The sequence below is a fragment of the Myxine glutinosa genome, chromosome 1 (assembly GCF_964187855.1).
Source record: "Myxine glutinosa chromosome 1, kmMyxGlut1.1, whole genome shotgun sequence".
NCBI classification, from domain to species: domain Eukaryota; kingdom Metazoa; phylum Chordata; class Myxini; order Myxiniformes; family Myxinidae; genus Myxine; species Myxine glutinosa.
The window spans coordinates 268,612,928-268,639,417 of record NC_136261.1 but is presented as its reverse complement, the minus strand read 5'-3'; the positions used below and the strand labels follow the sequence as shown (position 1 = coordinate 268,639,417).

The following is a 26,490-nucleotide window of genomic DNA, read 5'->3' as shown; positions in this document are numbered from 1 at the left end:
TATATATGTATATATACATATATACAGTCACATGAAAAAGTAATTACACCCCATGTAAAGTTTTGACTTTGTCAACATATTTCAACATACAGCTATTTGATCTTCATTTCAACAATATTGATAGATAAAGGTGATATAATATAACAAATATGATGAAACATTTACATTTTGTAGTCCATTGTATAATTTAAATAAACATAAATGCAAATTTTTCATGTTGAAAAAGTAAGTACACCCCTACATTTATCACTACTTCAAATACCTAAAATTAGAATCAGGTGCACCAGCTCAGGTGCAAATGATTAGAACATCATTAGAGAGTATCTTGGAGGAACCTGTCCTATTTAAACCTCAGACATTTAGTTTGGTTTGCTCTTTGTTGTTGAAGTATGTGGCGTCACCATGCCGAGATCAAAAGAGCTCACTGAGGCCTTCAGAAAGAAGGTTATAGATGCCTACGAGTCTGGTAAGGGATTTAAAAAGATCTCCAAACAATTTGAAATCAATCATTCGACTGTCCGGAAGATCATCTCCAAGTGGAGAAGATTCCAAACAACTGCCAACTTTTCAGGCCAGGCCGCCCCAGCAAATTCAGCCATAGAGCAGATAGCAAGATGCTAAAATAAGTCTCTAAGAACCCAAGAATGTCATCACGGGACCTACAGGTAGCTCTTGCCACTGTTGACGTCAAAGTGCACGAGTCTACCATTAGAAAGAGGCTGCACAAATTTGATCTCCATGGGAGGTGTGCCAGGAGGAAACCTTTGCTGTCCAGAAAGAACCTCAGGGCAAGACTAAAGTTTGCCAATGAACACCTCGGAAAAGACCAGCACTTCTGGAACAATGTGCTCTGGACAGATGAGTCAAAGGTAGAGCTATTTGGCCACAGTACCAGAAGACATGTTTTGGCAAAAACCAAAGACAGCATTTGACCACAAGAACCTGATACCAACTGTAAAGCATGGTGGTGGAAATATTATGGTTTGGGGCAGCTATGCTGCATCAGGGTCTGGGCAGCTCTCCATCATAGAATCCACTCTGAATTCTTTATTGTTCCAGAGGGTGCTTGAGGATAATGTGAGGCCATCTGTCGGAAAGTTGAAGCTCAACCGAAGGTGGACCTTGCAACATGACAATGACCCTAAACATACCAGTAAATCCACCAAGGAATTGCTGAAAAGAAAGAAATGGAGAGTTCTGGAATGGCCAAGTCAAAGCCCGCATCTAAATTTCATTGAAATGTTGTGGGGGGATTTGAAACGAGCTGTGCATGCAAGAAACCACACATACATCGCACAGCTGAAAGAAATCTGCATGGAGGAGTGGGCAAAAATTTCTCCCAGTCGATGTCACAGACTGGTAGACAGTTATAAGAAACGCCTACTTTCCAGGTGACGTGCATAGCCCTCCCCCGGCGGTCTATCAGAGATCTCTGGCACGGGACCGCATAGCAGATCGGTGGGAGCCCGCAACTCCCGCCGGTACAAAAGCAACGCTGAACTGCATGCGGTGGCCCCATGCTGCCTGGTTCGGTAGGCCATTAACAAATACGGGAGATGTTCGTCCCAGTCGTCCTGACGGGTGGTGGTAAATAATGCCAATTGTTGTATCAGGGTTCGATTGAACCTTTCCACCATCCCTTCAGATTGTGGTCTTAAGGGCGTTGTTCTTGTCTTTCTAATTGACAGGAGCCTGCACACATCTTTTCGCAATTGGCTTTCAAAATTTCGTCCCTGGTCGGTGTGCAGCTCCTCCGGAATCCCATGCCTACATACAAATCCTTCCACGAAGGCCTGTGTGACCACCCTGGCTTCTTGGTTGGGGAGAACATAGGCCTCCGGCCACTTGGTGAAATAGTCCATTACAACTAGGATGTACTTATTACCTTGGTGGTTGCGGGGTAGTGGTCCTAGAATATACATAGCCACCCGCTCAAGGGGGGCCCCCACCTGGTGTAATTGAAGGGGGGCCCTCATCCTCCGTGCTGGTCCCTTTTTAGCAATACAGGCGTCGCATCTCCGACACCAGTCCTGTATATCGTGCCCCATATTCACCCAATAGAACCTCCAGCGGACCCGAGATGTTGTCTTTGTCCTGCCCAAATGGCCGCCGGAGCGGATAACATGCACCTGCTGCAATATGGTGTTTTTAAAATTTGTCTGGGGCTATCACCAGCCAGGAAGATCTTTCAGAGGGAATCTCTACCCACTTGCGATACAAGATGTTACCTTTCAATTCCAGGGTTTGCCACTGAGCCCAATATGCCTTTGTTGGCGCCCCGAGGGGGGTGACCACTTCCCCATTAGGTCTTTTTCCCAATAGAACCCATTCGTACACCGGTCCCAGTACGGGGTCCTCCCGCTGGGCCGTGCTCCAAGCCAAAGTTCCAAATTCTTCATCGGCGGTAAGTGGCAAGATTGGCCCTCTCACCCGGGTTGCACGGACTACGAGGGTAGGGGTGGAGTCTGCCAATTGTTCCCTCTCCTCATGTCTCGCACAAAATTTACAGTTTTCCCCCAAACAACGACGTCGACAGAGTGCATCGGCATTCCCATGGGCCTTCCCGGCCCTATGGGTCACACTTAAATCGTACTGCTGCAACTTTTCCAACCACCTTGCAATTTGGCCCTCTGGGTCCTTGAACCGGAGGAGCCATTGCAGGGAGGAATGGTCAGTTCGAACCAGAAATTTCCGCCCGTACAAGTACCAGTGGAAATGGCTCATGGCAGCCAGCATAGCCAATAACTCTCTACAAATGACGCAATAATTTCGCTCGGGCCTACTCATGGCCCGACTATAATACGCGATCCCTCTCTCCACGCCCCCCTGTGTCTGGGACAAAACCGTGCCCAATCCTTCCTGGCTTGCATCCGTGTCCAGGATAAATGTCCCGTCACTAGTGGGGTACGCTAGAATGGGTGCGGATGTCAAACACCCCTTCAATGCTAGGAAGGCCTCCTGGCACTCCCTTGTCCTATTAAATCTCGTCCCCTTCTCCGTAAGCCGGTGAAGGGGCCAGGCCAACTCTGCAAATTTTGCCACAAAACGCCGGTAGTAGGAGCAGAGTCCCAAAAATCCCCGCACCTCCTTGATGGTACGCGGTGCGGGCCACTCCTCTACCGCTGTAATTTTGCCTGGGTCTGTTTTTACCACCTCGCGACCAATGACGTGACCTAAATAGGCCACCTCTTTGGCAAACAAAGTGCACTTACTCGGGCTCAACTTTAACCCTGCCTGTCTGAGGCACCAAAACACCTGGTCCAAATTAGCTATTGCTTGGGGAAATGTTTTAGCATGCACCAGGACGTCATCCAGGTACACCAGGCATAACTGCCATGGCATGCCACCCAGTACATGCTCCATCAATCTTTCAAAGGTGGCGGGGGCGTTACACAAACCAAACAGCATCACAGTGAACTGATACAGCCCCTTACCTGTGGAAAATGCCGTTTTCTCCTTCCCTGCCCTATCCATCTCCACCTGCCAATACCCACTCTTGAGGTCCAAGGTTGAGAACCAATTTGAACCCGCAACGGCATCGAGGGTATCGTCAATTCTTGGCAGGGGATATGAGTCTTTGAGGGTCACGTTATTTAGCTGGCGATAGTCCACGCAGAAACGCGTGGTCCCATCTTTATTTTTGACCAACACAGCAGGTGACATCCAAGGACTTCCCGAGGACTCAATGATACCTGCATTGAGCATCTTTTCTACCTGTTCATCAGCTTCCTCCCTCTTGCTCCAAGGGAGCCGTCGGGCAGGCTGACGAATAGGCCGGGCCTCACCGGTGTGGATCTGATGTTTCACCAGGCCCGTACTTCCAATATCCTCGGAGGACAAGGAGAAGATATCCAAATGGGTCTCAATTAATTTGTATAAGGCCTCCCTCTGGGTCTCCTCCAACACTATGCTACTCTGGTGTACCATCTCACAAATGGGATCGGGCCAATTCCTATCATTTCCTCGGGACTCCCTCCGGGACCGGCTTGGCTGGACATTCTCGTCCCTCACTGCCGCGACTTCATTAACTGGGATGCAGCCGGCTATCTTCGTGCCCTGTCCTATAGTGCATGGTTCTGTACTAATATTAATTACTCGGACTGCCACCACCGGCCCGTCCGTTTTTATGAGGGTGCGGCCCATGACGAAACCCGGGATGGACTGCGCTGCCACCGGTTCGACTAGGCCGCAGGACTCCTGCCATGTTGGGCGAGCTAGCCATCAGGCCGGCACTATGACCTCGGCCCTTGGGGGAATGGTCACGGCCTCAGAAGCCTCCAGCTCCGTCCTCTCGGCCATGCTCACCCCGTCAAATGGCAGCTCATCTATTCCCACTTGCAGGGTCCCCTGGCACAAATCGATTTTACAACCGCTGGCAGTCAACAAACCCAGCCCGATTCGGCATGGGTCGCACACCTCCGCCACCCAAACTTCTATTTCCCTCTTTACCGACCCTAACTTGAGGGTTACAAAACCACGCCCTGTGATGGGGGCCGTTACCCCGGTAGCCAAATGCAAACTATAATTTTTCAGATGCTGGATTTTATCCCAGCCGTCTGCACTCGAATTGAGGATCACAGGGCTGATGATCGTGGCGCTCGCTCCTGTGTCCACTACGGCGTCTACCCCCACGCCGGCAATTTTGCACCAAATTGTCAAACTACTAGTACCAATTTGGCCACAATAGATGACCTGTTGCGTCAATGAGGGCTCTTCACCATCCCCTACTGCCGAACGTGGCCCTGCATGCTCGGCACATATTAGTTTCCCGGGCCCTAGCGGGGGGGGGGGGGGGTGTGGGGTGTCTGGGGTCGGCTATCGCGACCCGTTCGAGGCGGTGTTGATGGTCCTGGTTGACGGGGTCCGTCCCGGCACGGGGCTCGACACTCCCACGCACGGTGACCCACCCGGTTACAATTAAAGCACCTCACCTGGTAAAGTGCTTGCCTCCGGAATTCCAAATTGCCCCCCCCCCCCTGTATGTCCTCATTGGGGCATTTGATCGTGGCCTACCATGTGCCACCTCTGGAGCCACCTGCCATGGTCCAGATCCCACTAGGCACTGGTCCACCAGCCTTCAGACTATGTTTTCTAGGTCAGGACCTCATTCGGGGGTGGACCCTCTCAGGGGCCCGCCACCAGCCACGGGCCCTACCTGTCTCACCGCCATTGTGTGGCGCTCGCTACCCTGGGCCAGGGGCCTCGCTGCTTCCCAACGGGCCGCAGCGTCGGCCACCTGGCTCAAGGTCCGTGGGCGACACATGGCGAGCTGTTGCCGAAGCTCGAGGTCCGGGAAGGCCTGGATGAAATGGTCCAGCGCCAAGCTTTCCTGGGAGGTCGCGGCCATGTCCGCATGCACTATCCCCACTGCGCGGCGTATGTCGTAAACTAATTCCCCGATGGTCTCCTGGGGTTTTCTTTTTCGCACCGTGAGCTGAGCTTTAACAAGCTCGCTCTGCTGTTCTACGCCGAAACGATTAATTAAGGCCGCACTGAGTTCTGGCAGGGTGAGAGCACCCGGTGGTAAGGCCGTCAGAACCTCCGCCGCCGCGCCGTGCAGGGTTGCCACAAGGTGTACCCCACCTTAGTCCGGGTTCCAACCGTTTCCCCTACACACATGGTCGAATTGCGCCAGACGCGCCCTCAAATCGCTCTTGCCGTCATACGGCGCGAGCAGGACCTTATGGCCGCCCGATGGTCGGACCCCGTGCGCCGCTCCTTGCGGGGTTAACGCGGGGCCGAACCGTTTGGGCCCCCATAGTACACTACCTCCTGGGGGCTCGCGTGCATCCCCCGTCCCTCTAAAGACTACCCCGGTCGGTGTCGATCCCTGAGCCGCCTTGTCGCAACCCGCTGCCCATTCCATACCCGCACACCCCGGCTCACAAACACCTCTCGCACACCCCATTATCGGACACCCAAGCGCACACTCTCTCTCCACGCCCTCTGTGATGGTCGCACACCTTACATTCTGCCCTTCACAAACGCCCGGGTCTATTCCAAACCCCAAGCTCGTCGAACCTCCCCTCGCATCATACACATTTCCGCTCATATCGCCACTCACCTCGGTGCTTCTTCTTCCTTGCTTCTCTTCCGCCACCTGCAAACTCTTTATTTGGTTAGCAAGCACGTCATCACGATGTGAACACAGACCTTGCACATATTCCATCACTTCCTCTTTTATTTCTTTTTTAGTCTCCTTCCGTCTCTTTTTAATTTCACTCACGCCTTCTTCTACTTCCTCCAACTTTTGTTTTACCCCTTCTATTTGCCGGTGCGCCCCCGCAATTTCTTCTTCTAAAGCCACCCTTGTCGTCTCTATATGGGTCCTAACCTCTCGTTTCCTCGTCCCCAACGTCTCTACCACATCATCGATCCTCTTCGTCAACCCTTCGTGTACCACTTGACACTCCATCGTCGCTATCACCTCCCGTCTTATTTCCTTTTTTGCTGCTTTCAGCCCCCCTATCACATCCGTGTTCTTACCCACTTGATCCCTTAACTCCTGCTGTCCCATTGTCATGTCAGCTTCTCTACTTCCCGCGTCAATTCCTCTATACCCCCATGTAACCTAGCCGTACTGTTCCTCAACTCATTCTCCATGCGCTCCGCGCACTGCTTTACCTCGTCGCGTACCAATGCGACCTCTTCGCTCAACCCGCGCCTTATGTCCTCCCCCATCTCTTCTATTTCCCTCTTAGATGCCACCCTCATTTTTTCCAATTCGTTCTTGTGGGCGTCCATTTTGCTTTCCAGCCCCTTTATCACCTCTTCCAATTCCCGGGTGGATTTGTCCCCCATTTCTTTCAGTTGGCCACCCATTTTGTCTATGTCCCGGGTGGATTTGTCCCCCAATTCTCTCATTTCTGCCCTTGATTTGTCCCCCTCTACTTTCAATCGACCGCCCATTTTGTTTTCCAACCCCAATAACCCATCTTTCATCTCCTGGGTGGATTTGTCACTCATTTCTTTCATTTGAATAGCCATTTGCCCTCTCATTGCGTCCATTTTATGATCCGTCCTTATCATATAGGCCCATATTTGTGCCATAAATAGGACCGTATTCATTGGCGCCGCGGGCTCGGCTTCAATGACTTCAATGTGCCAATCTCAAAACCGCAGCAATATATATATATATATATATATATATATATATATTTTTTCTTTTTCTTTTAAGGTTCTTTGCCACCATTCTTCCCCTTACCAAGGGGGGATTAATCCCTTTGTTCTTTCTGGGCTTGGGGGAACCGAGGCTTGATATATAGGCTTCCTTTTGCCTTCCAAGGTTTCCCTTCCAAGGAAGGCTTGAAGCCTTCCAAGGCTTCCCTTCCGGACAAACGCAGAGTAGGGTCTCGGGACCAATTCTCGCCTGTACCTAATTCCCTGCACCGCCCTGGAAGCGAGGAAGCAAGCTTCGCACGAGCCACGTGTGGTTTGAGTACGCCGAGCGGATTGAGTACCACGTGGTCCATGCAGTCTTAGTTAGTGGAACCCGATTTGAGCGGTTCTTCTCGTACCACGCTTAGCCAATGAAGAAACCACAGGAACGATCGAATGGAAGAAAGGAAGAACACGGTTTAATTATTCCCACACGTATGTACAATGATCGGGGATGCAGAGAAACAGAGCAGCCTTAGTCAATCTTATCTTATTGCCCGGACTCGGGCCCGTTCACACTCACACAGGGAATTGCAGATGGGTAGATGTTCAGCCAACGCGTCGACGTGGTCGTTTGGAACGGCCCCGTCCGGCTCTCCACGGTCCCAGCACGTCCTGCAAAGATGGTAGCAGGCGATGGCAGGAACCTCGTAGCGCGTCTCCTGAACAAAGCAGATAATGAGGTGGAACGGCAAGGGGCGGGACTCTCAGCGCGGCTGGCGATGACACAGCCGTTTTCCTCACTCGCATGACTTAATGCACTGTACAGGCGATCAGCCTCAACCTCAACCGAGCGTCACTTATAAAAGCGCGTCTTTCGGTTCATGCGCGTCGGGCTTCGCCCGCATATCTTAGACAGTTCTCGGACGCTCACAACTCCTCTTCCTCGATCCCTTCAAGCTGGTTAGTGCACGTGAGTTCTCTTCAACGAGTCCTTCTCTCGTGAGTCCTTCACTCATCAGTGTTCCCGCGCTAGTCCTTTCATCAATCCTTTTCGTGCCAGTCCTGTCCAACGAGTCCTTTGGTGCAAGTCCCTTGCTCATCAGCGAGAGTCCTTCTGCGCTAGTCCTGCGCTTCAGTCCCTGACGCAAGTCCTTCTCTCGTGAGTCCTGTTCAAAGAGTCCCTTGGTGCAAGTCCTCTTACTGCTGCGTGCGCGCCAGTCCTTTCATCAATCCTTTTTGCGCCAGTCCTTCACTTCAGTCCTTTCGAGGGCTTCGTGCAGCGGGTTATATAGCTATGCCCCCGAACATTCTGGAACCCTCTCGAACCTTTTCACCACGCCCTGTGACGCAACGCCGCCGCCACCAACTCTGAGCCCTGATTGGCGGCTCGTGCTTACCGTCAGTGCTTCTGCCGCTCCGCCCTGACCCTCCTAGCATGCCTCGTGTTAATTCGCCCAAAATGAACCAAAGTTAGTGCAAAGGGGCATGAGGCTAGGGTAGCTGGAAAGTCGGTGGAAGTAGGGCCTATGCTCCTGGCTCTACTCAACGCAGAACTAACAATGGAAAAGGACTAAGCTTACAAATACTAAGACATAACTATACAATCGCGAGGCTACATGTTGCTTGTGTGACTAACTATGAGGGGGAAATTTTAACCTTTATTGAACTCACTGTACAAACTCAAAACCGCAACACTGCCCCTCTCCCTCGTCAGACCCGTCCCCGAGTCGAACCTACAAAAACTGAAACGACCGGTTTTGAGAAAGATCTGGGACTAACTTTTACTTACGTGTGACATATAGATGTGGTTCCCCCTAACATTTACTCTAGCCCGTGTGTGCGACAGTTTTACAACACTAAATATGTCCCACCTATTGTGTTGAGTCGCTACTCTAACAGAATCATGCCCACAATTAACCGAATTGCGGAATTGTTTTCAAACGAAACATAAAGCCGGTGGGCAACATTTTATATACAAGCACAAAACCTAACCTTATTTACAGTTCTTTGACCCAGGACCTGTCCTTTTTGGAAAGAAGATTGGAGGGGAGAGAAAGCACAGCAAAGCACAAATACACATTTCAAAACTCAATTCACATTTTGCTGCTGGTGTCTTGCATCTTCTATCTTCTGTGTGCACATATCGAACCGGTAAGCCCCCGGACCGGCATACAGGCCATTCCTGCTCTTCGAGGCTAGATAAACTTACAATCTTCTAGTCCATAGCACACAAATAATAAAAATGCACAAAAAGTGTGATCGTTTTATTTGCCAGCAGGGCCAACCCTATGTGGTCCGACTGCGTGACATTGATGCCACTCAAAATAAGTGGTCCGAAGATGCGAGGTGAGTTTGCAGCAAAGTGCTGCTCAGCAGAAGTGTAAGGCCACAAAACTTGTGGTCCATAAGTGTTATGTGATAATGTGCAGCAAAGTGTTTGTGGCAGCAGGGTGCTGCACATGTGCAGCAAAGTTACAATAAAGGATATGGATATGGCAGCAAGGTGCCGCACAGTTCGGCTGCACAGGTGTAGCAAAGTGCAGCTGCACAGAATGCTGCACCGGTTTATGGTGCTGCATAGTTCCACCTCCAAAATGGTCCTGGGGTGGGAGGAGAGACACAGCACCACCAGCAAAGCGGAAAGGGCCCAAAGGTACACAGCAATACAAGGTAATGCAGCATGAGGGGCGCGGAAGAGCGTGCAGAGCAAGCTCGTCCCTAACCGTCCGTGCCCCACAACGGCAGCTTACACTACCCTTTCCCTTCCCTGTATTTACAAATTCAAATTCGTCTCTACGTCTTGTCTCCCATATCCCCCTCTACTCCAAATTCGTCTCCCAATCCCTCCCAGGAAGGAAGGAATGGAACAAACACAATGTTCCATTACGTCATGATGCGTCTTACTCTTAAATCGTTCACTTGATCTTGGTGCTGGTGCGGAGCTTCGTTCTCCATGGTGAATGGATGTGGATGGCGCGAAGGGAATTCTCTCATCCTAACTACACTACTGACATTAACTTTAAAACTCCCCGGGGTCGTACCCTGCCAATCGGCCATCTTTAAACTATGTGGTTCTAAAAACCGAATCCCCCATTGATCACTCTGCGGTGCCCTACGAATTTGGGTCTCACTCCCCAATTTTTTCACTCTTTGCCCTTGCACTATTTCGGGGCTGGGTCGTGTGGCTCCACTAGCAGGTCAACCTACCTGCGCACCTCAGCCACTGAAGTCACCACCCGAGCTTACCTGCTCCTGCGACTACCTAAACTGGGGAAGGCCCATCCTGGCTCTTTACCCCTCTGATGCCCTCCTTGGCATTGGGCTACCCGGGTCCTTCTCCTGGATCCTCGGGCCCCACTGAACAACTCACGACTACCCTAACTGGCTCCCAGAGCCTACCTGTGGCCTCACCTGGCCGACAAACTACCAGTGGCAGAGTGCCCCAATAACCATACGCACCAATTAAGCGACATGCCCAGCCATGTCTCTGACTCATGCACCCTACCAAAGCACTACCTTGCCATTACCCACACCACAGGTGTCAATATACAAACAATTTACCTGAGCCCTCTACCTGACTTTAAACTACCCACCCCGGGGATTCGCGAAGGGGTCCATCTCCCCCCATTCACTCCTTCGCACCATGCATTCCACACCTTTTATTCCACACCAAGCATTCCACACCACATATTCTCACACCATTTATTTCACACACCTTTTGTTTCTCACACACCAAATATCTGGCACAGATACACAGACTCTTGTGCTCACACACCTGTTTCCATACACTTCAACACAACTCCATTTGGCTTACTCACAATTCTTCATACACACAGCATCATCTATCTATCTGCTTTTCCCCTAAAACCCGTGCTTCCCCGTCATCCCATTAAACTAAGCATACCCTTCGTCATTAACATCCATCTAAACTCTCTACATCCCCACTACAGTACAATGTCACTACTTAAATCTCATATCATCTACTGTCATCTAATTCCCTATCAATTATCCTAGCCCTCCCTCGGCTAGCTTTGGTGCCCCATGGAGGTAACCATCGCTGGCCCCCCATGTGCCTAACACTGCCATTCCCCTAATCTAATGCTCATGAGCCCGGATGAGGAATGGTAAAACTACCATTCCCCCATGCAAGGTACCATTTCCCAACAATATTGCCATTCGTCCACTACACTGGAGCCTCTTCGTGCGGAAATACATCGCCATTACGGCTCGACCTCGAGAGGCCGAGCGATCCGTGCGGGTGGTTGGTCTACTGTATGTTGGGTCCGTCCGGCATTTTCGATCCAGGGGAGGAGGCATGGATGGGCCAAGGTTCAGGGCCCCATCCCTGCGTGGAGCCTCACGGTCCCACGCACGATGGCCCAACCGCCCACGGTCGGAGCACCACACCCGCCAGGGGGCGCGGCTCCAAACTCTCCTACCTCCCCTTGAACCTCGCCGTTCGCCTTTACCGCCACGGCGCGGCACCAACCATACAGGGTGGGGGCCGGCATGAATCGTGCACGTCGGTCCTTGTGACACGGCAGTGGCATTGATGCCCGCCGGTCCCTGCCGCACACAACTCACCGAGGGCTCACGTCAGCTATCCATCGTGCTAAACGCTACCCCGGTCTGTGTCAATGCTTGAGCCGTGTTCTCACCACACGCGACCCACTCCAAACTCGCACACCGAGGCGCTCCAGCGCCACCCATACACTCCCTACATTCTGTTACAGCACACTCTTTCCGCACACGGTCCGGTGTGCATTTTTCTCGCTCTCTGTTATAGCACACTCTGTTGCACACCACCCAGGTGCACTCACGCCGTTTGCACACTCCATTATCACACACCCTCGCGCACACCCTGTTGCACTCATACCTTCCACACACTCCGTTACACAGTCTCTCGTTACGTACTCCGTAACGTCCACGGGTGTGCCCTCTCCTGGTACACACCCAATAACACGCTCTGGTGTGCACTCCTGCACACGCTCTTCAACACGCTCTGGTGTGCATTCCCTCTCACACTCCTCGGCTATTGCACACTCTTTTTCCATACACCCTTCTCGTGCACATTCCATCATACACTCGCGCTCCTGTGCACACTTCTCTCGCACACGCGCACCAGTCGCCCTCGCACACCGCGCAACGGCCTTTCCACGACCGCCCGGATTTCGTCTCGATCCCAAGAGCGCCAAACCCTTTTCGCACAAAACACACCCCTACTCACCTTGGGGATTCTCTTCTCCGCCAGCAGCACCTGCAAACCTTTCATTTTCTAAGCAAGCCCGGCATCACGATGCGAACACAAAATTTGTGTGCATTCCATTTCTACCTCCCGCGATTTATTTTCTAACTCTGCCGTCTCTTCGGCCCCAATTTCAATCATTTCTTTTATTTCTTCGACAACCGCCGGCGCGCATGAAATTTCCTCGTCCAATTCGGCGGCCGTCGGCTTTTCTACACCCCGTGTCGCGATTTCTATCCCCTCAGTCAATTTAGCTGCGCTCTGCCCAAGCTTGCTCTCCTCACGTTCCTCGCATTGCTTCACCCCGTCGCGCACCACTGCGACCTTCCAGCTCAACCCGCGCCTAATGTCCTCCATCGTTTATTCATTGTCCCTTTTTGCCTCTGCTATCAGTTTTTCACTTCACACCTGGATTCCTCCCTCAATTTTTCCATATCACACCCGGATTCGTCTGCCATGGCGTCCTTTTTTGCATCCATCTTTTTCCAGCTATACATTGACTCTTCCATAGAGGCCCTCATTTGTGCCAGAAACAATTGCATGTACCTTGGCACTGCGGGCTCGGCTTCCGCCGCCACGTCCAAGGCGCCCCCATTTTCTTTACAAGCTGCCACACCCTTTTCAGCTTCCACTACCAACTGTCTCTCCTGCAGGTCCTGGGTTATTCATTTCTCTTTTTATACCTTATCCATTATTCCCACCGACATTTGACCGCCTTGAATAGCCATGGTACGAATACAATTTGGCTTTTAAAAACAAAATTTCGGTCACTCGCAATTTTGGGGCCAATTCGTCCATAAAAAATTGGTTAGGGTTCCAAATCATACTCCTGACACCAATTGTTACGGTTCTTCACCGCCCTTCTTCCCCTTACCAAGGGGGGATTAATCCCCTTGTTCTTGCTGAGCTTGGCGGAACCGAGGCTTGATACGTCCCTTCCGGACAAACGCAGAGTAGGGTCTCGGGACCAATTCTCACTCATACCTAATTCCCTGCGCCGCCCTGGAAGCGCGGAAGCAAGCCTCATACGAGCCACGTGTGGTTTGAGTACGCCGAGCGGATTGAGTACCAAGTGGTCCGTGCAGTCTTAGTTAGTGGCACCCAATTTGAGCGGTTCTATTCGTACCACACATATCCAATGAAGAAACCACTGGAACGATCGAATGGAAGAAAGGAAGAACACGGTTTAATTATTCCCACACGTATGTACAATGATCGGGGACGCAGAGACACAGAGCGGCCTTAGTCAATCTTATCTTAATTCCCGGACTCGGGCCCGTTCACACTCACACAGGGAATTGCAGATGGGTAGATGTTCAGACAACGCGCGACATGGCCGTTCAGGAACGGCCCCGTCCGGCTCTCCACGGTCCCAGCACGTCCTGCGAAGATGGTAGCAGGCGATGGCAGGAACCTCGTAGCGCATCTCCCGAACAAAGCAGATAATGAGGTGGAACGGCAAAGGGCGGGACTCTCAGCGTGGCTGGCGATTACACAGCCGTTTTCCTCACTTGCGCGACTTAATGCACGGTATAGCGATCAGCCTCAACCTCAACCGAGCGTCACTTATAAAAGCGCGTCTTTCGGTTCATGTGCGTTGGGCTTCGCCCGCGTATCTTACACAGTTCTCGGATGCTCACAACTCCTCTTCCTCGATCCCTCCAAGCTGGTTAGTGCGTGTGAGTTCTCTTCAACGAGTCCTTCTCTTGCGAGTCCTTCGCTCATCAGTGTTCCCGCGCTAGTCCTTTCATCAATCCTTTTCGCGCCAGTCCTGTTCAACGAATCCTTTGGTGCAAGTCCCTTGCTCATCAGCGAGAGTCCTTCCGCACTAGTCCTTCACTTCAGTCCCTGACGCAAGTCATTCTCTTGCGAGTCCTGTTCAACGAGTCCCTTGGTGCAAGTCCTCTTACTGCTGCGTGCACGCCAGTCCTTTCATCAATCCTTTTCGCGCCAGTCCTTTGCTTCAGTCCTTTCGAGGGATTTGTGCAGCGGGTTATATAGCTACGCCCCGAACATTCTGGAACCCTCTCGAACCTTCTCACCACGCCCTGTGACGCAACGCCACCGCCACCACCTCTGAGCCCTGATTGGCGGCTCGTGCTTACCGTCAGCTCTTCTGACGCTCCGCCCTGACCCTCCTAGCCTGCCTCGTGTTAATTCGCCCAAAATGAACCAAAGTTAGTGCAAAGGGGCATGAGGCTAGGGTATCTGGAAAGTCGGTGGAAGTAGGGCCTATTCTCCTGGCTCTACTCAACGCAGAACTAACAATGGAAAAGGACTAAGCTTACAAATACTAAGACATACTATACTATCGCGAGGCTACATGTTGCTTGTGTGACTAACTATGAGGGGGAAATTTTAACCTTTATTAAACTCACTGTACAAACTCAAAACCGCAACACTATATATATATGTATATTGTTGCGGTTTTGCCATAAAGGCAAACCCCATATAGTTAATTGCATGACAACATGTAGCCTGCAGTAGTTAGTTACTTCTTATTGAATGTAAAGATTAGCCCCCTTCCCATTGTGTAATAATCCAGACCAATATGCTTTGAAGTGACGTGATCAACCACGGCTGAGGTAGGCGTGGCTAAAGAAGCCGCTCACAAAGCAGCATATGACACTATGACAGGTCGGGGCACGCAGGAACCAATGAAAGATCAAGGAAGGGCAGAACAGCCAATCGGGTCTGAACTTTGCCCCGGCAATCTACCGTCATTCCCTCGGCCAATGGGAGGCTGTGGAACATTCAAGAAACTTTTCGGGTCTGACATAAACCCTCGCCCATAGCATTTCCCTCTCTCTGATCCGCCCTCTCTCTGATCCGCCCTCTTTCTGATCTGCCCTGTCTCTGATCCGCCCTCTCTCTGATCCGCCCTCTCTCTGATCCGCCCTCGCTCTGATCCGGCTGACCTGTAAGCGAACTCGCTCTCTTGGCGTTCATCTCCCACGATTCTGCTCGAAGGTGGCTGTCCGACGTTGTGGTTCATCTTACCTGCGATGAAGTTCGTCGTTCGGGTGCTGAACCTGCAAGTTGCACGTCCCTGACGGCCGGGGGTTGCGCGGGAGCTGACGGAGCCAAGCCGGCGGCGACACGCTTCTCAGTACGAGAATAACCGGTGTGTCATTCCCTGTGTGTGTGTGTGTGTGCGTGCGTGCGTGCGTGCGTGTGTGTGTGTGTGTGTGTGTGTGTGTGTGTGTGTGTGTGTGTGTGTGTGTGTGTGTGTGTAGGCGCCTGTTGGGGATTAATTAGGTAAGAATTGATAAGGCTGCATCTTCGTCTCTTTCTATTGCCTTGTAAATAAAGGCTGTATATTTGGTTGTTTCTTTCAAACTTGGTCGCATCGTCTTTTCTCCATTGGCCTAGCATCATCCGAGACCGAATTTGGCTTGAATCAGGCCCATAAATTACGTCAGGTAATGCCGCTTTCCACACCGTGCACACTGCTCGGCATGCAATAAGGTGTGTGAAAGTGAGGGTTCGATCCCCAAGCTCTTCGGCCGCGTGTCTTGAAGGTATTTGGGATTCATTGACCAACAAACTATTCGGCGCGTGGCTGGGAGGTTGGCGATTGGAGTTGCTTAGCAACCCGTCGATCAGGAGTTTAGTCGCCGTCGGCGGCCTATGGACTGGGAGTTCGAGAAGGAACGGGGTCATAAACCCCCTTAGTACGTTGACGAACGAGGGATCTGCAACATATATATATATATATATATATATATATATATATATATATACATATATATATATATATATATATATATATACATATATAATCAAGCATACAGCCATGTAATCTCCATAGACAAACATTGACAGTAGAATCGGCCGTACTGAAGAGCTCCATGACTTTCAACGTGGCACCATCATAGGATACCACTGTTGTGGAATTTTTTCATTTAATATTAGCCTTTGAATTGATTTGACAAGACTCAAGAGAATTAAATGTCCACATTCGTCTCAGAAGACAATTAGTGATTTAATGACACATAGTAATACTTGATTCACTTTCACCAAAGGTATTTACAGAATACACTTCCATTTGAGTTACACATACACGAATAAAACGAAATCACTACGCTACATTCAACACAGATCAACACACGACATTTAATACATTACAACTGAACCAATAACTCCTTAAGGATGCCGTGGCATGGCTTTTTTATGGTCAGAGATCAAAGAGCGGGGTCAGGTAAGGTTCAAAAAAGATAAGCATTGCGTGAGTCTCCAATCCTCGGGTGAGCTGTTTTCTTTCTTCATCAAATGTAAACGAAGCCTCCTGCTCTTTCTGATAGCGTGCATGGAGACATCGGTTAAAGAGAAAAACAGGGTCGGAGAAAGTTCGAATATATATCATTCTTATAAGTTCTATGTATTAAATCTTTTTAATACATATGTGTATATAGGTGTCATATGAAAAGTCATATCATATAAAAGTATACTATTTAAGCAATATCAGGCTAACAAAGGACTATATCTCTCTATTTATTAATCGAGCTTACTTTGCTGTGTGGTTATAAAACGTGATAGGCATCACAGCTTGAGTGGAATGCCTGCCTCTAATGCGAGCCTAAATAATTGTTATATAATTCATAGAATGCAGTTAACACCGATTTATATATATATATATATATATATATATATATATATATATATATATACAGTGGAACCTTGACTTACGAGTGCCCCAACTTACGAGTTTTTCGAGATACGAGCCGTCGCTCCGGCAGTTTATTGCTTTGAGATGCGAGCCGAGATCCGAGTTACGAGCTTTCGCCACCCGGTCACGTGGTTATCTTGCCGTTCAAGTACGTATCTCTGTCGTATAGCGATGCATTTTTTTTTTCGCATTTTGGTTATTTCGAGTTTACGCCGCCAGGTGGGTTCTGGTCACGTGGTTATCTTGCCGTTCAAGTACAGTACGTATCTCTGTCGTATAGCGATGCATTTTAGTTTTCGCATTTTGGTTATTTCGAGTTTACGCCGCCAGGTAGGTTCTGGTCACGTGGTTATCTTGCCGTTCAAGTACAGTACGTATCTCTGTCGTATAGCGATGCATTTTAGTTTTCGCATTTTGGTTATTTCGGAAAATTTCATGTTCATGTCGAACATTTCATGTTCATGTTCATGTTTTCATGTTCATGCCATGCCAGGCCACAACTTGTTCAGAGTGCCGGCGATAGCTCGCCTTCTCTTTGTGGAAAACACGGTGAGATCCTTAACATCCAACAACTAATGGGACGCAAACGGGGCGCCCAGTTTAGCGGTACACACATTGATGAATCACCCTGCCTGTGATTCACCCATGACAGGTTATAGCTGGGTCGGGATTCAAACCCAGGCTGGACAGTTTAGACTTTAGAGTCAAGTGTGCGTACCTCCAGTCCAGGCCACCCTGCCAACTTGTATGCTGCATACAGGTGAAATATAAAGCGCGAGATATTTTTATATATACTGTATATTTAAAAAAAAATTGGTGTGGTTTTTGGCGGGCTGGAACGGATTAATAGCATTTCAATGCATTTCAATGGGGAAATTTGATTTGAGATACGAGCAATTTGAGTTACGAGCTCAGTCACGGAACGAATTAAACTCGTAAGTCAAGGTTCCACTGTATATATATATATTCATTAAGTTTACGTATTTTCAATGGCAAAGTCGAGGCTCAGGTAAATCTACTTGATTTACACAAATTACATACACAAATTAATATCCTTCTTCTACACCACCTTTCCATCAAGTCAGTTCGTCAAATTTCTGCCCTGCTAGAGCTGCCCCGGTCAACTGTAAGTGTTGTTATTGTGAAGTGGAAACGTCTATACTCTAGGAGGAGGAACAGCTCAGCCGTGAAGTGGTAGGCCATACAAGCTCACAGAACAGGGCCGCCGAGTGCTGAAGCACGTAAAAATAATAATCTGTCCTCGGTTGCAACACTCACTACCGAATTTAAAAATGCCTCTGGAAGCAACGTCAGCACAACAACTGTTCGTCGGGAGCCTCATGAAATGGGTTTCATTGCCGAGCAGCTGCACACAAGCCTAAGATCACCATGGGCAATGCCAAGCGTCGGCTGGAGTGGTGTAAAGCTCATCGCCATTGAACTCTGGAGCAGTGGAAACGTGTTCTCTGGAGTGATGCATCATGCTTCACCATCTGGCAGTCCGGCGGAAGAATCTGGGTTTGGTGGATGCCAGGAGAAGGCCACCTGACCGAATGCATAGTGCCAACTGTTAAAGTTTGGTGGAGGAGGAATAATGGTCTAGGGCTGTTTTTCATGGTTCGGTCTAGGCTCCTCAGTTCCAGTGAAGAGAAATCTTAACGCTACAGCATACAATGACATTGTAGACGATTGTGTGCTTCTAACTTTGTGGCAACAGTTTGGAAAAGGCCCGTTGTTATTTCAGCATGACAATGCCCCCATGCACAAAGGAATCCATACAGAAATAGTTTGTCAAGATCGGTGTGGAAGAACTTGACTGGCCTGCACAGAGCCCTGACCTCAACCCTATCCAACACTTTTGGGATGAATTGGCACGCAGACTGCGAGCCAGGCCTAATCGCCCAACATCATTGCCCGATCTCACTAATGCTCTTGTGGCTGAATAGAAGCAAATCCCTGCAGCAATGTTCCAGCATCTAGTGGAAAGCCTTCCCAGAAGAGTGGAGGCTGTTATAGCAGCAAAGGGGGGACCAACTCCATGTTAATGCCCATGATTTTGGAATGAGATGTGTGATGTTTGGGTGTCCACATACTTTTGGTCATGTTGTGTATATATGACCCATATACATATTATGGGTCATACATATGATATACATACACATCATTGGATGATATATATATATACACACACACACACACACATTGTATGTAATGATTTGCATTTGGGGATAGAATGACATGAATCTATATTGAGTGTACCAATCTTTAATTTACAAAACCATTCAATGTTTCAGTTAGTAACAAGGCACAAATATGCGTCCTTTAACCTTTCTCTGGAGTGAAAAGTTATCCTCACCTCCCAACCCCCCATTTCTAACAAAACAACAAAAGCAAGATGGAGGGGGCTTAACCAGGAATCCATATTGAGTGCTTCAACTTATAATTTAACAAATGACAACTGGCCAGTTCAAACCCTGGCTGAGTCACACCAAAGGCTTTAAAATGGTATGTGCTGTTTCCTTCATTGATGCTTCAAAGGACAGAGTATGGCTAAACAACCAGGTTGTCAACCATGTGCAGGATTGATGGGCCTAATGGCCTCCTCCTGCAATGAAGTTCCTTGCAAGGGAACTTTTCGTATTATATTGCTACTAGCAAGTTGCCCGTGCCCACACAGGATGCGACACGGGGTAGGGATAGAGTTGGCAAAAGTGAAAATGGCGTCTTCTGTCATCGAGCTGGCAAGCTGGGAGCAACAATTCTTATTTATTGACACATCTAATGCAATTTAAATACTCTAATGGAGACGAGGTGCTCCGTTTGAAACTGTTCGTTTGCCCGTTGATTCCTAGGGCTTGTAAAAAAAATTTTGAATTGGTGTCAAAGCCAGTAACCAATTGCAAATTAATGAGATTACTACTATTATTATTATTTGCCTTGCTACACTCTATATAAATATACTGTATATGGTGCAGTAGTGTGGAATAAAATTGAAATGGAAAAATAAATATTTATGATATATTTTAATTAAAGAATTTATGAAATATTTTATTTTGGAACTTTTTTCTCACTTATTATAGGTTTTTTATTTCCCTCCCTCATTCTCTGAGCAGACAGTTTCTTCCTAACATGTTTGTTAAATGCTTCCTAATGTCAGTGTGCAGACCCATATAATTGATTACTCTGTCACCACAGAGAGCGTCTTTCGGGAGTGCCTTGCGAATGGGTTGTGGGCCCAGCGTTCCAACTACTCTCTGTGCCTGCCCATCATTGAGAGCAAGGTCAGCATGCTATTGATGGGCTGTGTGTGCCAAGGCAATTACCACACACATTCCCCACCTCATTGACTCTAAATCAGTGGCTGCACCACTCTCGGCTGTGCTTCTGCAAGCGCAATTTAAAGGGTACCGTTGGAGAATGTTTCAGTTCACAATGATTTCAAAGCGTTGTAAAAGCTAATATGAGATGTTACTTTAAAATTAATTCCATATCAAATTATTTGGTATTGTGTGCTTATTATTTTTATCCATTTGTTTCGGCTTGTGCAGAAAAACAGTTGCTATTACAATGTGGCACAGATAATCAACTATGTTGGACATTGCATCTCTCTCGTCGCACTTGTGATGGCCTTTGTAATCTTCTGGTGTCTTCGGTAAGTTGGCATCGGTTCTGTGACCATTCTGCTTACCATGGTATGTCTGCATGATGTGCTTAGATTTCATGTCAGCTGATTCAAATGAAACAGGCAGATAATAATCAAATGAAAGTATCTCCAATGAAGCATCTGTGTGATATGGTAACAGGGTGTGGTAAAAGTCAGATACTATTGGGATGCTTGTAAAAGTCAGGCACAATGAGGTCACTGGGCCTCAATCCCCTTGACCTCACTTTGTGGGTAATCTCTGTCAACCATCTTCGGATCAGTGAGAAATTGAGTGAGAAAATATGGTCTTACTGTACCAAGATCATTTAGAAAAGTGTATTGATGTCTATAGTGAACATTTAGACTTTAGAGCATGGATTGTAATTTACTGTTTAAACATAAAATAATAAAATATACCTCGGATGTTAAATCCCTTTGTTACCTGAATTATGCCACACCCTGTATAACGCTTGGATCTACTCCTATTCACAACCACCTATTTCTCATGGAGTTCTGTTTTGGATACCAGCCGCTTAACTTAACCACGTGTTCAGGATGTTGCTTCCTTGAAGGATTTTTATTTTATATTCTGGAGAACTGCATATTTGTGACCATTATGGCGAAGTGATATGATCATGTGTGCAGTTGGTCACCTTGGTGGTGTCACAAGCAGGGCAAGGTATCAATGTGTATGCCATATCTCGAGAGTGGGTGAACAGCCAACATTTTATATCTCACTGATAGGTTGGATCTGCATCCAGACCTCAACCAAAATCCAAGCAACCTGTTTTTGTGACCTGCATAACTCATCCACCATGTTTTGTCATAACGTTTTAACCCGTCTACAATGGTTTGATATGTCGTGCTCCACAGTACTCTTTATAGTTTTTGGTCCTATAACTCAATTGTGAATAATCACGTAAAATTCTAGTTTCCGGATCCGGATCCTCACGAAAATCTAATCATTTCGTCCTTCTCATACAACCAACCTGTCCACCAAGTTTCATCCGAATTAGGCCATAACTTTTTGAGATATCCTGTTCACAGCAAGCAGACAAACAGAGGTGAAAACATAAAGTCCCTCCACTTTGGGTGGCAGAGGTAAAAATAACTATACTCGGACGTTTCTATACAGAGAGTATACAAAAGGCACGTGCACAACACAAAAGGGATATTGAATTTTGGAGCTTTTTATTTCCTTAGCTTTTGGCCACAATAAGAAGTTTGCATATAGGGACGGGATACGGGAGCATTCAGAGAGAGAATGGATGAACTTTAGCTGATGGGTTATCCAGTGTGATGTATCAGAATGCCTGCGGTGCCCGCACCAACACCCGCAGGTACGTGAGGGCATGGGTTGCTGTGGCAAACCACATGATCAGTTCATGGTGCTTAGTCTATTCATGAAGCCCAGTCTTGCACTAGGTTTAGCCCAGCATGAATCCTCCCTGAACCCAAACTGCCACATGGGAATGCTAGCTGCAAGTTTGTGCTGTGTATCCGAGTTGGATTGCCAGAATAAAGACCTTAGCTCCTCTATTCAGCCTATCGTCTTCACCCATTTGCCTCTCTCTCATCATCATCAGTTTGCCTTCCATCTTTGCTCTGCCTTATCTCTCCAAAGTTCTATTTCATGTCCAGTCCAGTTAAAGTTCACACCCAAGTCAATCTCTTGCAGCCTCTTCGCCGAGCTCCGACCAATTTTTGCTGATTTAGTAAAATAAAAATTGAAAGGAAGGAGTAAAGATCAAACACAATGTTCCATTCCCCATGGTTGTGGGTCGATGTGTCATTTATTATCTTAGTCTAGACTCTAGAGGATTGCAAGTTTGACCATGTCCGTACTTACCGCTTCGCAAATAGATTCCATTTTAACGGTTTTTATTGCTGTAAGGTGTCTTGCCGAAACCGATACTTCACCGGGGGCATCTGCATGATTGGTTGATGTCGATGGAATCATCAGAACATCCTTTGACTAAAGCCGGGAGTAGCTGCAAACCTTCATACATGCAGGACAAAGGCAAAAAATATGCAAACCTAGCTAGAACGGCACTCAGTGGAGAGCATACCTCCGCCTGGTTGGCCATATCACTCAATGGTGAAGAATCACTTTAAAAAAATTATACGAGCTGCATCCGGATCCGGATCTTCACCAAAATTGAATCGATTCTTTTGTGTCACACACAACCTGTCCACCAAGTTTCGGCCAAATCCACCCATAACTTTTTGAGATATCCTGCAATGTATCCTTTTTGGCCCTATCACCCAATGGTGAAGAATCACGTTTTTTTTCTTGTTTTTTTTTGTATGCAGAATCGACTCTCGTGTAAGATAAAATGAAAGATGAAAACATGCACAATGAAGATGAAAACAAGCACAGACACATAAAACATACAATGAAGGGAGCGGGAGACAAGAGGGGGAGAGAGAGGGAAGCACAAAAGCACAACAACAGCAGAGAACAAGGACGTTGGTAGATCTGTGGAAGGGGGAGGGCTGGGGAAGAAGGAGGGGGTACAGGGTACAAAGCAAATGAACACTTCTAGGAATTTCACTTCTAGGAATTTCAGGAAAGAAGTTGGGGATTGCAACACGTAGATTTGCGGTGTTTTAATGGGGGAAGAAAAGATCAAGGTTTTGGATGGGGGAAGACAAGAGATGGTGGTGAACAGCTGTTTTAAAGACCTGGAGGGAGGAGTGGGATTGAAGAGAGTGTGGGAGTTTGTTCCAGAGGCGGCAGAAAAGAGGAATGAAAGAGTGAAGGTGAGCAGAGAGTCGTGATTTTTCCAGTTTCACCAGAAGAGGTTTGCTGGCAGATCTTGTGCGACCTGCAGCAATATTTGGTGGACAGAGCACAGACAGAACAGGAGGAGCAAGATCGGAGAGGAGTCGGTAGAAGACAGAAAGACCACCAACCTGCCTGCGGTGAGAGAGAGAAAGACGCTCAGAATCAGCTTCATTGTGGGAGATTCCAATGATTCTGAATGCTTTGGTTTCAACCGCATGGAGCCGAGGGGAGAGCAGTATTCCATTGAGCTGCTGATGAAAGCTTTGTATGTGGTGAGGAGCTCAGAAGTGCCCAGAAAGGACTTCACATGACGGAGGATGCCCAGTCGGCGACTGGCTTTGGAGGCCAGCTTGGAAATATGGTTTTCCCAGGAAAGATCATGGCAGATAGTGAGACCCAAAAGCTTGAGTGACAGAACTTCTTCAAGAGGATTGTTCAGAAAGTAGATGGGAGGGTTGTCCAGACGGTCTTTTTGGAGAGACAAAGTGAGAGTGTGAGACTTGTCAGGATTGAAAGACATGTTCCATGTTCCACTTCTGTGACCAGTTTGTGATATTGTCCAGGTTTGCAGAGAGTGAAGAGGCTGCTGCCTGCCGATCTGAGGGTTGAAATATGGAGCGGCAGAGAGTGGGGTCATCAGCAAAGAGATAAGAGAGGATTTTACAGAGAGTCGGAGAGATCATTAATGAAGACCAGAAAAAGTACGGGGCCAAGAACACTGCCTTGAGGAACTCCAGCTTGAACAGGAAGGGAAATGAGAGAAATCCATTCAGGGCACATCGACTGCGACCGGTGAGGAAATCTGCAAGCTATGCATGGAGATTTCCATGGCGTTACTTATCCAATCCTCAACAAACTTGACAGGAGGACTAAGGGTTACACAATTAAGGTTGTAGCAAATTCATTTGCCTGGTGTTGGCTTAGCGGTTAAGGTGCTGGCTTGGGATCCCAGGATCCCGGGCTCGAATCCCGGTCGATTGCTGAATTAACACCAGGGGGGTTGACTCAGCCTGTCATCCTTCTGAGGTTGGCAAATTGAGTACCAGTTCACTGGTAATTCCCTGTGTGTCACAAGAGGCGACTAACAGGGTTGGCGGCATGAAGGGCATCCGGCCATAAAACATTGCTTCAAAAAGGGGACCACAGTGCCCAAAAAAGGCCAGCCCCTGCTCTGCAGGGAAAAATGGCCGCTAAAGGTGGTTCTTGTTCTATACACTATGAAAACGCATCTTCTTTGGGTGGTGTATAATCGCTCCGAACGAAACAGGCATTACTGTTTTCCTTTGCTTGAGATGTAATCGAAATGTACCTTTGTTTCTTCAAAAAGGAACTTATGATGGAAGACACGTTAATTCAGTCTTAAAATGCACATCAGAGGCCTATCATAGGCCTATGAAGCCTTGACTCTTCTTCATTTTTAAACTTCAAAGTTTCGAAAACTTTTCCCTTTATCTATCTATAATTCCAGTAATCTCTGTGTGTATGTATGTATGTATGTATGTATGTATGTCTGTATGTCTGTGACCGCTGTTTCTCGACAACCACGGGTCCGATATACTTTAAACTTGCCAGGTATATTGCTGGGGACCCGAGGATGTGCCTTTTCAAGGTTTCATATTAATCGGACAAGTAGTTAGCGAGCTATGTCCAAAAAACGATTCAACCAATCAGAGAGCAGCGAGCTATCACGTGTGCCGAACGTGGCGAACAGACTCTGCCTCGGACGGCACATTTGAGAGCGTATTCATTTATTTCACGTTGGCAAACTATGTTGGCGTTAAACTATGTTTTAAAACTAATTAAAACTACTTTGCGATTCTTTCGCTTTCCTGCGCGTTTGTGCACGCTATGGCGATTTCTTTACCAAACTCCGCAAGCCGTTCGCTTTGGACCAAACCATTTCATGTAAATAGAGGGGGGGGGGGATTGTCACCGTACTCGCAAGCCGTTCGCTTTGGACCAAACCATTTCATGTAAATAGAGGGGGGGGGGGGATTGTCACCGTACTCGCAAGCCGTTCGCTTTGGACCAAACCATTTCATGTAAATAGAGGGGGGGGGGGATATAATTTTAGATATATATATAGTACGGGCATGCCCTAGTAAAGTAAAAATAGATTAAAACGAAACAATATTAATAAATATTGTATTCCATAGTTATGTACATTATTATGTACATTTTTGAAGTACTGTATTGTTTACTTCCATGGTTGGAAAAGAGTTGACTCGCTTTAAACAAACTATGTATATACACCCCAGGAATAAAATATATATAATTAGACTACGGTTCGATCGCAAACTTCAGTATTCAGTCGCTGTACTTTCACCAAGTAATAATATAAATAACGAAGTCTGGGAACGTTCTCTCCTCTCCCTCCCCTCTCTCCTTCCCCGTGCCCACATCTCGTCCGACCAGTCGACACATTCAAAACGGCTGTTGGAATACATTTCGCCGATTTTCTCAACTTTAGCTGAAACTGAGACTTGAACCATCCCAGCGACTGTGATGGTGAATTCGAGTCGACATAAAGCTGTGAGGGAGTCTCAATGAATGGCCTTTATGTTACAGGCCTTCTCATTAAAAATGCATTTTGTTCTATAAACGGTAGGTTTCATCGAATTTTCTTCCCGTTTTTTGCAACTGAGTCTAAAAGCATGTTGGCGACTGTGGGAAATTAAATAATTTACCAAATGAGAGTTGAAATAAAACTGTGAGAGAGTAAGAAATCACGAGCCTAACAAATAAGGCCTAAAAGCTATGCAAGGAAAGAAAATGGTAGTGATATGTTTTTGAAGCACCTTCCAGAATGGATGGAGCTACTTCCTCAACGGTGGAGGCCACACCCCCAGATATACAGACAGGCAGACGTGATTACCGATGGAGAATATAATATAGATTTTTGGGAGTGATTTAAGCGAGTTTCTGGATTTTATTTTATTTTCGGGAGCAGTCCGTTTCCGACTATTTTTTCTTTAAAAGCTCGACCAGGGACCACACCAAAAAACCCATGACATTAATGATAAGGATATTTGTCCGAATAATTC

At 47.8% G+C, this 26,490-nt stretch overlaps 1 protein-coding gene across 1 annotated transcript in view; it reads left to right on the top strand.

Annotated features, from left to right (window-relative positions):
- The window catches only part of LOC137439711 (corticotropin-releasing factor receptor 2-like), a 318,876-nt gene that overhangs the window by 60,700 nt on the left and 231,686 nt on the right, over positions 1-26,490 (top strand). The window contains exons 4-5 of the mRNA XM_078786781.1: positions 20,211-20,296; positions 20,564-20,667. Coding sequence (XP_078642907.1) covers positions 20,211-20,296; positions 20,564-20,667 — 190 coding nt within the window. The remainder of the gene's footprint in view (positions 1-20,210; positions 20,297-20,563; positions 20,668-26,490) is intronic.